Source organism: Marmota flaviventris, chromosome 1 (assembly GCF_047511675.1).
Source record: "Marmota flaviventris isolate mMarFla1 chromosome 1, mMarFla1.hap1, whole genome shotgun sequence".
Classification (NCBI taxonomy): Eukaryota; Metazoa; Chordata; class Mammalia; order Rodentia; family Sciuridae; genus Marmota; species Marmota flaviventris.
The window spans coordinates 197491102-197503711 of NC_092498.1; the positions used below are offsets into that span (position 1 = coordinate 197491102).

At 53.8% G+C, this 12610-nt stretch overlaps 1 protein-coding gene and 1 long non-coding RNA gene across 2 annotated transcripts; both read right to left on the minus strand.

Annotated features, from left to right (window-relative positions):
- Positions 1–2563: 2563 nt before the first annotated feature.
- LOC114090308 (uncharacterized) lies at positions 2564–4010 on the minus strand. Its single transcript, XR_003582320.1, has 2 exons — positions 3810–4010; positions 2564–2926 (listed from the first exon to the last, which is right to left on the minus strand). It is a non-coding gene; the product is annotated as an uncharacterized lncRNA (long non-coding RNA).
- A 2853-nt stretch (positions 4011–6863) lies between these two features.
- On the minus strand, positions 6864–12383 carry Xirp1 (xin actin binding repeat containing 1). The gene has a single exon (XM_027932089.2). It carries the CDS (start codon positions 12381–12383, stop codon positions 6864–6866), a length of 5520 nt encoding a protein of 1839 aa, XP_027787890.2.
- Positions 12384–12610: the final 227 nt, after the last annotated feature.

The following is a 12610-nucleotide window of genomic DNA, read 5'->3' on the forward strand; positions in this document are numbered from 1 at the left end:
CTCCCTTCTTGTCAACAGCGAAAAAAATACTCCTATTGCCCCATCTGCTCCAGCATCATACTCTTTGATCTTGGTTAATAGGGATCGGTATCTCTGGGTTCCATCGGCATTCCTCTAACACGGGAGAGGGCGGCATCCTTTCCAAGGAAATCTTTTCTGAGGTCAGGCCCGCCAAGGCCTGGTTGGAGAGGAGCCTGGGACGCAGCTGAGCTAGCCGTCATTCACCCCCTCCCTCGCTCGCCAGCACCCACGACTTCACTTGCTTTCCCTCGTTTTCCGTGCATTCTTTCCTCCCCCACAAGCTTGTGATTCCTGGAACCAAGCTCGGTGACCTCACGCCAGTGACTTCACATCCGGGACCTTCTGGGAATTCTCAGTTGCACTTTTTCGTAAGAAATCTCACAGGGGAGGTGGGTGGGGCGGGGCGGAGCCTTGGGGGAAATAAGGAGAGAACCGCAAGGGGCGGGCTTCCTTCGGGTGCTGCGGCCAGGAGGCGCCTGCAGGGGCCAGTGGCCGAGGGGCAGCCTGCCAGGCCCGACGACCCGCCCCGTCACCCTCAGCCCTGAACCGTGCGCCCCTCCCCGGGGGATTCGGGTGGCCGCCTGCCCCCGCCACTCTGGCTTCCCACCTGGGCGGTGGATCCTGAGGGTCCCCAGGCCCAGCCTCTGCCAGTTTGCTTCCGAAGTTAGCTGGGCAACTAACTGGGCAGCTCCTGCCCTCGGGGGAGAGGGTACCAAGACCCGAGCTAAAACGGCTATGGACTTGGCGGGAGCAACAGTAATGGGGGAAGGGGAGAGAGATGCACAAAACCAAAAAAATTGCCAAAGCTTTTACAAACTACAAGACTCATAAGGTTGGGGTGCGACGGGGCATTGAAGAGGAAGGGACAGGGACCAAAGCCACTGGGACATTCCCAATGGCTTTACCTCAGCGCTGTCTTTGGAACCTAGCTTTCCAGAAGTGACAGGTGGAAAATTGGGGGAGGGTGGGGTCCAGCCTAAGCAAAAACAAGGTCCTGTTAGGACTCTGTGGGTCCTAGGCACTTTGCCTTCATGGACTCCTTTTCCATTAAAAAAAAAAAAAGTATATTTTATGACTGTGGTGGTATAAGCTTTAATAGAGTAATGTTATATGGTAAACATTTTCTTTTATCTAAAAGTTCCTTTCTCCTCCTACTGATTTTAAAAGAAGTTAAAACATTTTCAAAGCCATTCTTGAAATGAGCAAACGCCGGTAATCCCAGGGATTTGGGAGGCTGAGGCAGGAGGATTGCAAATTCGAGCCACCCTCTGCAGTTTAGCAAGGCTCTAAGCAATTTAGGGAGACCCTGTCTCAAAATTAAAACATTAAGCGGGGATGGGTTAGGAATGTGGTTCAGTGGTTAAGCTCCCTTGGGTTCAATCACCAGTACCCAAAACAAAAAGAAAACAAAACACATTTTCATGGTTCCCTAAAAGTATGAGGGACCCTAGTCACTATGACCAATGTACTTAATGGATAAGTTGGCCCTGGGCAAAATCAGGGTGGATAGAACATTAAAGGCCCAAGGAGGGGTGATTTAGGGGAGGTAATAAACAGAGAGCAGCTGCCTACAGGAAGGGCCTTAAATGGCCTAACGATTATGGAGATTAAGATGGAGGTGGTGAGCCACTGCAGGGCTGGATTGGAGAAGTGACAGTTTGGGGTGGCACTGGAGGTTGCAGGCTATTGCTGAAATATAGGAACACACACAACAACAGTGAAGATTGAAGGAGGGGTAGGGGAAGAGATATTTGGAAAACCCAAAGAACCAGTGAGCCCATTTAAAAAATATATATTTTATTTTTTAGTTGTAATTGGACACAATTCCTTTATTTTATTTATTTATTTAATTTTTACGTGGTGCTGAGGATCAAACCCAGGGCCTCCCACGTGCTAGGTACCGCTGAGATACAACCCCAGCCGGCCGCCCCCCTACTGATATGAGAGGGCTGGGCCTGGAGAAGCTTTGGGTTGTCTTCTCTGGCTTGGGGTGAATGGCAGATGCTGCTGCCCCTCAGGGAAAAAAGGAAGAGGGGAGGAGAAACTATTAAGTGCTCAAGGACTTTGAGATGATCCAATGGAACACCCTTCATAAGAAACAAAGCAGGGAGAATTTGAGAATCTTAGGCTTATGGGCAGCTTCAGGCTGCCTTTTGCCTAGGTCACTGCAGTTGCTTCTAATAGGCATCTCGTCCCTCCCTACTGCCTGGTGCACCTCCCCAAAGCTCCATTACCTTGGGCCACTCACTTTCCTGCTCTCACAGCCTAGAGGACAAACTGCCTCATTTGGGCATTTCCAGAGTTCAGAATGGGAAAAAGCGGACTGGGTTTTCAACATCCCTTTGAGTAGAAAACCACCTCCAAGTCTCATTTGGCCACATATTTCTCAATCCCCAATAACTGTAGACCTATATCTCCCCCACAAAACCCCTATACTTGACTCCTACCTTATAATACAAATGCCAGGCTTCCTCCAGAGCGGACTAGGCCAAAGTTAAAGGCTGGTGCAGGAAACACAGGGAGAAGAGCTGGGTTCAAATGCTTCCTTGAAAGACAAACCTTTATTCACTCTAAAATTAAATACTCACAATGTGCTTTGGCAGCATTTTAGGCAAAGGGAATATGATGGTGCTTCATGGAGATGATATTCCAGTGGGGGAAGATTGTGGAGATGATATTTTACAAAGACAGCTAGCTGCATGTTCTAGGTTTTGCCTCATTCCCAGCAAAAGCTGGTATCTAATGCCCCTTTCTTTCAATCTGGGAAGTCTTGGGTCTTACTTGTAAACCAGCAGTGCAGCAGATGTGATTCTTCATGCCTTCTGAGGCTAGGTAACAAAAGGTGATGAGGTCTCTGTCTTGTTAAGACATGTCTCTGGAAGTCCAAGTACCTGGAGACTGCACCCTGTAAGGAAGCCCAGGTCATATAGACAGGTGTATGTGTCTAGCTGAAGTCCCAGACATTACAGCACAGAGATAAGGCATCCCCATCATGTTCAGTCCAAATTCCTGGGTAATCAGATTCATAAGTATCAGCTCTATAAACCACTAAGCTTGGGATGTTTTGCTATGCAGAAAGTTATCTACAACATTAACTATAAAAAAGAAAACTGAGCAAGATAATTTCCTGTTGGGATGGGTCCTAGGGAAAACGTGAAATAGCATGGAAACTTATGAGGAAGCCCTCTCCAGATAAGAGGAAGAGAGAAGGATGGATCAGGAAAGGACTTTCTGGAGAGACATTTGAATTGAGATCTGAGTGAGAAGCTCAGCCACTAAAGATTTAGAAGAGGGGGGCTGGGGTTGTGGCTCAGCGGTACAGCACTTGCCTAGCAAGGCGCTGGGTTCGATCCTCAGCACCACATAAAAATAAATAAGTAAAATAAAGGTTAAAAAAAAAAAAAAAAAGATCTAGCAGAGACCTCCAGGAGGAGGATAAAGCAAGTGCAAAGTCCCTGAGGCAGAAATTATCTTGTGTGTTCTGTGAAGCTTAAGAAAGTCAGTGTGACTAGGAGGAGACAGGTGAGGAGGAGAGCACAGGTACCCAAGTTGGAGAGGTAAGCCATTCTGGCTTCACAGGCCACTGAGAGTTTAGATTCCAGACTAAGTGAACTGGGAAGCCGTTGAAGGTTATTATGCAGGAGTGACCTGATCTGAAATAAGAATTCTGGCTGCTTGTTAGTGGACAAACTGTAAGGACAGACCGGCAAAGGAAAGAGGACCACTCGGAAGGCGAAAGCAGTGCCTGCCCCTCTGCCCGCCCAGGAAAGGGAAAGGTGGATGGTGACCTGAAGCAGGGTGATGGCGATGACGATGGGGCTGCTGGACAAATTCCCGACAGAGGCCAGGACACTGTACCAAGGAGGGAGGCGGAGCCCTGCCCAGCAGGTCGGTCCTGGGCGGGGCCGAGGCGTGGGTGAGGAGCGGAACCCGGCATCCTTCTGGAATCCAGGAGGGAGGCTCGGAGCACGGGCCGGCCGGGACGGCGCGTCCTGGCGTCCGGCGTCTGCGCGCGGAGCCAGACCCTGGCGGTGCGCCTGCCGGGCGTTTCCTGGCAACCGCCGCCGCCGCCGCAGCCGCCGGAACGTTCCGAACTCTGCGGGCCGCGTGACGTCACCGTCACCATGGCGACGGCCGGTGGGAACAAGCCTCACGGGCTCCGGGGGCGGGTCTGGACACGGCGTACTCCGCCTTCCGACCCGCCCCTTCCCGGGCGGGAGAGAGGCGGAGCCTCAGCCTGGGCGGCAGGTGTGGAGGCAGGTGTGCTGGGCCCTGGGCGAGGCCCCGCTGAGCGGCTGCTGCTCGGCTGCTGCCGCCGGTGCATTCATCATCCACCACCTACCTCTCTTCCTGCCTGACCGCCACATCCTGCGAATCAGGCGGACTCCTCTGTCATTCAGATGACCTCTGAAAAGATGCCTTCCAGACCACCCACGTTAAAATAACTACCATCCGTTGCCCTGTGGGCTGATCTTGTTTATTTATTTTTTTTATTCACAGTATTTCTCCCTTGCAAATCTATCTAATCTGTTTATATGTTGTCTTCTCTCTTTAAACCAAAGTTCCATGAGGTCAAGGATAAATTCTGTCTTGTTCTCCACTATTTTTAGCACTGAGCAGAATCTGGCATGAAATGCTAATAAATGTTAGTGGGACGAATCTGCAGACGTACTCGATCATTTCATTCACTTATGCATTCATTTATTTGACATGTATGGAGTGCCTTCTAGGAACTTGTGATAAACATTAGAGACACTAAGATGAACAAGGCAAGGGACCCCCCTGGAGGTGAGAAAGGAGATTATTAAATAATAATTACTATAATACTAAAAATGAATGTCTTTGTCCAGACGTCAGGTATATCTTCATGTACTTTACACCTATTAATTCTCTTAATCCTCAGCGTGGTAGGTACTATGGTATTGCACCTATTATACACATGAGAACACTGAGGAGAACACTCATTCTTTCAGCTGCTGGATTCTGTAATCAGATCCTATGAAACGCAGGGGAGAGAGATGTGGTAAGGGACTCAGCAATATGGGGATACCAGGTCCAGGTAGGTAGATTTGATATTGATTGTTCCTTATACATCAGTCTCTCACAGGGGATGGGTTCCTTCCAGATTGGAGTTCTCTTGCTCCAGGGAAGCCCACCCATAGTAGCTGAGCAGGCACTGAGGGACCAGTAACAGGTATGGAGGGCTGAGCCCTGGACTGGAGGTAAGGTGGGAACCTGCATATTCAGCTGAAGCACAGTATGTGCAAATTCTTGCTCAAGCTTGTGAGGAGCAACTCTAGTTGTTAACACCCCTTTCTATGGAAGAGGATCCAGAAAACCCACCTTATCCCACCTCTGGGTCTTTGCAAGCTCTTTTCTCTGTGTCTAGTGTGCTTTCCCCTCTGGTTTTCACTAGCTGGCTCTTTGTATTCAGATCTGAAATGAGATGTTTTTCCTTAGGAGGGTCTGCATGGGCCACTCGCTCTAAGGAAATTCCTGGTCATCATCACATCACCATGTATTAAGATTGTTTCCCCAGAGTGGGAAGGCAGCACAGTCAGGCACATCACTCTGTTTCTGGTCTGATTTTTCTTGTCTGTCCATCTCCTCATTCTCAAAAGTTGGTTTCCTGAGAGGAGGACCCTATTGGACCTTGCTTCTGTGTTCCTACTACCTACAACAGACCTGGCATATGGAAGATGCTCAGTGCTTTTTGAAGGACAGAGTGAAAAGTGGCCTTCACCAAATCATTCCAGTTTTCCAGGTCAGAATCTGAACACCCCTTTCCTCACTGCTTGGCATACTGTACCTGGCATGAATAGGCAGTGGCCTAGCCAACTTGGGCCTGGGAATTCTCCTGATGTGAGGTCTTCCTACCTTCCTGTACCTGGAGGGGTGACAGGGCTGCTCTCCCATTTTGGAGCAGGATTGTAGGACCCCCTCCCCTGTGCCCCAATGATGTCCAAGAACATCTAGGAGGGGAAGCCAGAGGTAGAGAGGGCAAATGTGTGTGTTGGGGGCAAGAACAAGGGATAGGGTAGAGCCTTCAATGCAGCTGCTACTAGAAAAACTGGACATCTGGAGGTTGGGGCTGTTTTTCCCTTAGTGTGAACACAGAGTCTTGAACAGATGCACACAAACAGACACACACTGAGTAGAGAATCAAGCTTTGGTTTATTCAGACAGAATCTTTCCCATTTGGGATGAAGAGGGGCAGTGGGCAGGAGGGGGCAGAGAAAGACAGTGCATTTGGCTCCTAAGGGCCCTGTTGATTTCGAACTCTTTTCACGTGACCTTTGGGTCACGAGGATGACCAGATGAATGATGAAGGTGGTGAAGGAGGGACTGGAGGCCAGGTGCTTTTGGGTCTCTCAGACCAATTCCTAACAGAGACCAGTGCTGTGACCAGTTAGGTTTTCTCCAGGGATTAAGGAGCAGAAGGCTAAGAACATTCAGAATCCTAATAAAAGAAATAAAGGCTGGGGGTTCCAACTCTGTAGACAATGACGTGCAGATGACCACAGGTCAAAGCTTGGGCCGGGTCTGTGTGAGCAGCATGTGTACATGCTACATCTTCTACAAGTGGGGCTGGCGGTCTTCACCCCGTGCCTCTGTTACTTAGTGGGCCTCTTTTTAACCTTTCTTCCCCTTTATTTGCAAGAATTGAGCATACTGATGGAACTGACAAAAGAGAAATAGTCCTCAACAATCCTTAGAGATGCCCTTTCTTCTTGGTCCTCTCCCTATGTGTGCAGGAGGGAGGGACCCATCTTACTCCTGGGGCCCTGGAAGAAGGCACCCAAGTGATGGGTGGGAGGTGAAGGTGCTCAGTGAGCAGCTGGCTAGGAGTGGCCGTAGGGCATCCACGCCATCTCAGCTTCTTCTAGGCCACTGTTGAACCCAGCTGGGCTGTGCAGGAACTGCCTCAGCAAGGGGGAGGCATGGACCCCCAGGTGGGGACAGCTGAGCGGTTCTGCCTGCTCAGTGACTACAGTGGAGGATGCAAGGACTGTGTTCCCAAACTGGTCTACCTCCTCATACTGTTCCGTCACGGTTCTTGTGGCTCCATAGCACTGGGAACCGCCCGGCACAGTCTGCAACTCCAGGACACTCTTTTGCCGCTCTGTGGGCAGGGAGCGCTCTGAGGTGGGCGTAGGCTTGGGCTGCTCAGAGCACTGTGTGACCACTTCCTTTTTCCTAGCCAGGTCCTGGGCACTTTCCTGGTGAAGTTGGGTCTGTCCTATGTCCTGAGCCAAGTGTATGCTTTTCCCTGAGACATCATGGCTGCCTTTAGGGCTGGAAGCCTCTGGAAGCTTCCGTGTGGCTGACTGGATGGAAATGAAGGTTGGGGAGGAGGGTGAATCTCTGCTGAAAGGTAAGACTCGAGGGAGGCCTGAATCTTCTCTCAATGTCTCCAGCCTCCTGGTAGGAGAAGCAGCTGAAGCAACCTGACCTCTGGCCTCTGTGTGATTTGTGATATTGGCTTGACCCTGGTCCTCAGTATGGCATTCAACCTTGGCTTGGCTCTTGACTTCAATTGGATCTTTGACCTCCTGGTCTAAGTCACTGGGCCTGGCTCTACTACTGGCTAAGACACTGACCTTTTGGGTACTGGGATCTTTGTGGGGTCCTTGGGAATGGTTCCTGGTGTTCACCTCTGGCTGCAGGCTAGACATAGAGCTGAGGGCCTTGTGTACAGCTTCTTCAATGTCCAGCAGCCTGGCCAGGGTCTGTTCCTTCAGGCGAGCAACCTCTGTGCTGACCCGTGTCAGTTCCCCAAAGGCCTGCTCCACCGAGACCTCTGGTTTGCAGGGAGCATCAGGGACCTGAGAGGCAGCCTCTCCAAGCTGGGGCATAGTCTCAAAGAGCCTCTTCAGGGCATGCACATCCACGCTGCTTGCTGCTTCCTTCTCCAGAGCTTGCACCTGGCTCAGGAGGCCCTGGAGCTCTTGCTGGCTTCCCTGCAGAATCTGAGGGTTCTCAGGGGCTCCTTGCTTGGAACATTCCATGGGCTGCTCTCTTGGGGGACTGGAGTCCTGCTGCGGTGAGGTGCAGTCATTATTGAGAGCATTGAACTTATGGGGCTCAGGGCTCTGGACATTGCTGCCAGCAGCATGATCCTTGGTGGGTCTGGAGGCCACAGTGCTGAGGCTGTGTTGGGGGTCAGGATGGCTCTGTCCACTGGAGCATACAACCAGAGGCATGCAGCCCTGGCCTGAGGTGGTGGGAATTTTGGCCTGCTGAGGAATGGCTGCTTCTGTCTCACCTGGTTTGTATTTTTGGTGTCCCGTCTGCAAGGAGAAGTTGGGAGAGAGAGCTGAAGGCTTGGGCAGCCTCTGAGGAGGGTGGGTCTGGGCTAGGTGTGCAGGTTTGGGGGGCACTGGGGGTTTCTTCCTTGGAGTAATGGCAGGCTCCAATTTGGGGGCCTTTGTCTGTGACCCCCCAGAGGTTTTCTGGCCAGCAGGGCTGCTGTGGATGTGAAGGGAGTCCTGCAAGGGCTTGGAGGTCTGTTGGGTGGAGTCTTCATCATGGCGGGCTTGGGCTGAGAAGTCAGGTCCCGTCACAGCAGCTGGGAGAGTAGGAGGAGGAGGAACAGAGGCATTATGGGAGTGCCGGTTGGCACCTGCAGCATGAACCCCAGAGGGCAGAGTGTTGTGGGCTAAAGGGGCAGTCTTTAGGGTGGTCTTTGCAGCTTGGAGGCCCCCTGAGCAGAATTGGAGATTCCCAGGAGATTCCCAGGTTCTCTGTGTGTGGCTTCCAGGCTCCTTCTGCCCTGGCCCAGGACTCTGACCTGGGCCTCCCTGGAGTGGGCTGGGAGCTTGGGCTGAGAGGACAGTCTGCCTGTCCCTTGGTTGGGGTTCCTTCTCAGAAGGTTGGACACCCCTGGGTGGTTCAAAAGTCCTCACAGGGTGAGCAGTGTAGACGCCATCCTGAATCGTCACCCACCCCTCAGGCAGCCCTCTAGGTAGTGCTTTCTCTTCCCCACTGACCTTTCTGGGAGTTGCCGGGTTCCTGGAGTCACCTCTGGCCACGGGCCTGCTGTTGCTCTGGGTGGCCCCAGTGGCAGTGGCTGGTGCTTTCAGGAGACCATCTTGGACGGGTGCGGAGGTGGCTGCAGGGGCGGAGGCCTGTTTGTGCTTGTTCAGAACTTGCTGGTGCAGACTCTGGGCCTCGGCTGTTGCCATCCGCAAACTCTGCATGGCTGCCTGTAGGTCTGGGGTCCCAGGCCCTGGTGGGCTAGCCATGGCTCCTCCTGACTTTCCCATGGCTGCCATTCCTTTCTGCCCAGTGTGATGGCTGTCTTCTTGTTTCTTTGCATCCTGCAATGGGGTTGGGGTGGCAGTTTCCCCAGCCAGAGGGATTGCCTTTCCAATGGCCTGAGGCAGGCCTCTGGGATGCCCCACCCCCATGCTGGGGTCCAGTGGAGGAACACGAATGATGTTGTCAGTTGGGGGAAGCTTCTGGGCCCCCTCGCTGGCTGGCACTGGACTTGGGTCAGCCGGTGGCTCCCACCGAAGGTCGTGCAGGCCACTCAGGTCTCCTTTGTCTATGCAGCTGGCCAGCAACTGCACACTTCTCCTTTCGGGGGCCCTGCTGGGTAGCTGGGGCTGTAGGGAGTAGGCGGTCAGAGAGACTAGGCCCTGCTCTGTCTCCTGCATCACCAGCCCAGTCCTTGTCACAGAGGCCCCGAGGCTACAAGCCAGCAGTTGCTGGAGCTCGGGATCCAGGTCTTCAATATTCCCACCGTTGCCAGGAGCTGGCAGCCTCAGTGGCTGGAGCCGAAGCTGGCCAGTTGGGTCCTGCTGTACCAACAGTCCTTGCTGGTCAATGTCTGGCCGGCGCAACACTTGGCGGACAATCCTGGGAAGCTCGCCAGACACCAGCTCCTCCTTCCGTATGTGAGGATGACCCTGCCCTGGGCTGGGGAGCATGTACTTAGCAAGGCAGAGGTCCCCTGGCCCTCGGGTCTCCATGAGGATGCCCCCATGGTGCAGGATGCCAGGTGTGGCATGCAGCGTCCTCAGGGTCAACTCGGCTGCAGTCTCTTGCTTCTCTAGCATCCCATTTTCTGAGGGTCTCCCGGGCTGCTCCTCCTGGAGATTGCCCCCTCGGATGCTCTCAGCTGCCAGGGAGCCCATGGGGCAATTCTCGAAGAGCCAGGTGAACTTGTGTACAGAACCTTCGGCGATGGGGCCCGGGGTTATCTTGACCCCCTGATCTTCTCTCTTCCCTGACTCCAGGGCCTGGAAAACCTCCTTCTGACGAGACACCTGTCCTGAAGGGATCTCCACCCGGCTGCAGTATCGCACAGGTCCTCTTCCACAGGGACGGCCTGCAGAGGCTTGTAGAGGTTCAGTCTCAAAGACATGTCCATCTGTCTGTCTTTCCCCAGCCTGGACCTGACTGACCTGCAGGTGCTGCTCCCTGGAGCCCTCTGCCTGGTCCAGGGGTGGAGGCTTGAACATCCAGGTGCAGGACCGGGCCTCAGCCTTGGTTGTGGGATCTGTGACCTCTGACCCCTGCTTCTCTGCCAGCTCACTCATTGGGCATGTCTCAAACAACCACCGGATGGTCTGCACATCGCCCTTTGGGGGAGTCTCAGACTTGGGGCCTTCTTGATTCTTTCTCTCCTCTTCCAGTCGTTCTTGCTGTTCCCGCTGGTGGATCATCTCCAGGGGCTGGGTCTCAAAAAGCCACCGAGCAGTGCCAACGTCCCCAGCCACCACTTCCTGCCGGGTGATGCCCCGTACCACATCAATGGTACTAGGGCTTCGACCCAGCTGATCTAGAGGCTGTGTCTCAAACATCCATCGGTAGCCCTTCACATCACCTCCCACTACCTGCTCTCTGCTGACAGAGGTCAGGGCATGGAGGTGACCCTTGCTGTCCTGCATGGCATATACTGGGGATCCTACACCCTGGGACTGTCTAGCAGAATCAGTTGTTTCTGATCCGTTTGCACTATCTGGGACCAAAGGCTCACCCTGTCCAATACTATCTAGGGGAAGGGTCTCAAAAAGGTTTTTGAAGGTCTTCACATCCCCCTTCACCCCATCTCTCTGGGGCACACCCTGAGACAGAGACAGTGCTGAGGAGCCATCATTGGGTAGATGCTCACACATGAGTCCTTCCCCCTCCTGGTGGCCCACCCGCTGCAGGTGACCCACTTGGACCTTGTCTCTGAGAGTGTCCAGAGGTTTTGTCTCAAATAGCCACAGGGTGGAGCGAACATCACCAGGGACCACCTCTTCCTTAGGTGGAGCCTCTGCTCCAGCCTCCTCTTCCCCCTTCAGAGTGTCCAGGGCTCGTGTCTCAAACAGATGCCGCTGCTGCTGAACATCTGGGCCAGGAGGAATAAGGTCTGGGGATGGCTGGAAGTCCTTCTCATCCACCAAGATCTCCCGGATGGCATCCAGGGGCTGCGTCTCAAAGATCCAACGTGTTGCACTGACATCGGGCCGTGCCCCCTCCTCTAGGGAGATCCCCCGGATTACCCGCACCTGGCTGGGGTCTTGGTTGAAGGCATCCAGAGGTCGTGTCTCAAAGAGCCAGCGGGCAGATCTCACTGCGTTGCTTTGGATCTCTTCTCGACATGCGGCCTTGACCTCATGGATGGCCCCTTCTGCATCCTGGATAGCACACAGTGGCTCTGTTTGGAACAGCTTCACGGTTTTCTTCACATCGCCCTTCAGCTCCTGGATCTCTGAGCGCAGCTCCAAGGGGCTCTGCTCTTGGATGGAGGGGCGGGAGCCCAGGCGGTCCAGCGGCCGCGTCTCAAAGAGCATCTTAGTACCCTTCACATCTCCACTGGCCGCAGGTTCCCTCACAGTAGGCTCTGTTGTCTCCTCTTGGCCCCCCAGCTCATCTAGTGGCTTGGTCTCAAAGAGCCACCGGGCTGCACGAACATCACCTCCTGATGGCCGGGGTCCTGCTGGCTCCCGCTCTGTGCTGTTGGCAAAGGATCCTTCCTCAAACTTTCGGGAAGTGGCCTGGACGTCTCCGCCTGGCACAGGCTCTTTGGCAGCTGGCTTCTCATGATCGCCAATGGCATCCAGCCGCCAGTTCTCAAAGATCCAGCGCATGCACTGGACATCACCCTCCGTGGGCTCCTCAGAGCCCAGGACCTCAGCCAGGTCCTCGGCCACGGCCTCGGCCAAGTTTTTGCGGAGCTCAGGGTGGATGTGCCTGTAGAGGCGGCGGAGCTCGCCAGCTTGCCGCTGCTGGTGGAACTTAGAGAAGGACTCCTTGGGTGGCGGTGGTGGCAGATCCTCCAGGACTGGGGGTGGAGGGAGGGATAGGTCCTCTGTAGTCGCCATTGGGATGGTTGGTGTGGGGGCCGCCTGTGTCTGCGCGTTGGCCATTCTTCTGAGGAGAAGGGGCAGAGATGAAGATGTGGTTGGGGGATTCACTTGGGGTGGGGTCCAGTTGCTGGGACAAACGGCAGGGAGGAAGGCCCAGGGTCTGAGTAGCTCTGGGTGACATTTACTTAGAGACTCTCTCCCTCTCTATGTCATCCTGGCACGGGGTCCACTTTGGCTGGTGTGTGAAAAGTCATGAACTTAGGACCTTTGGACCCGTCCATCAAGGT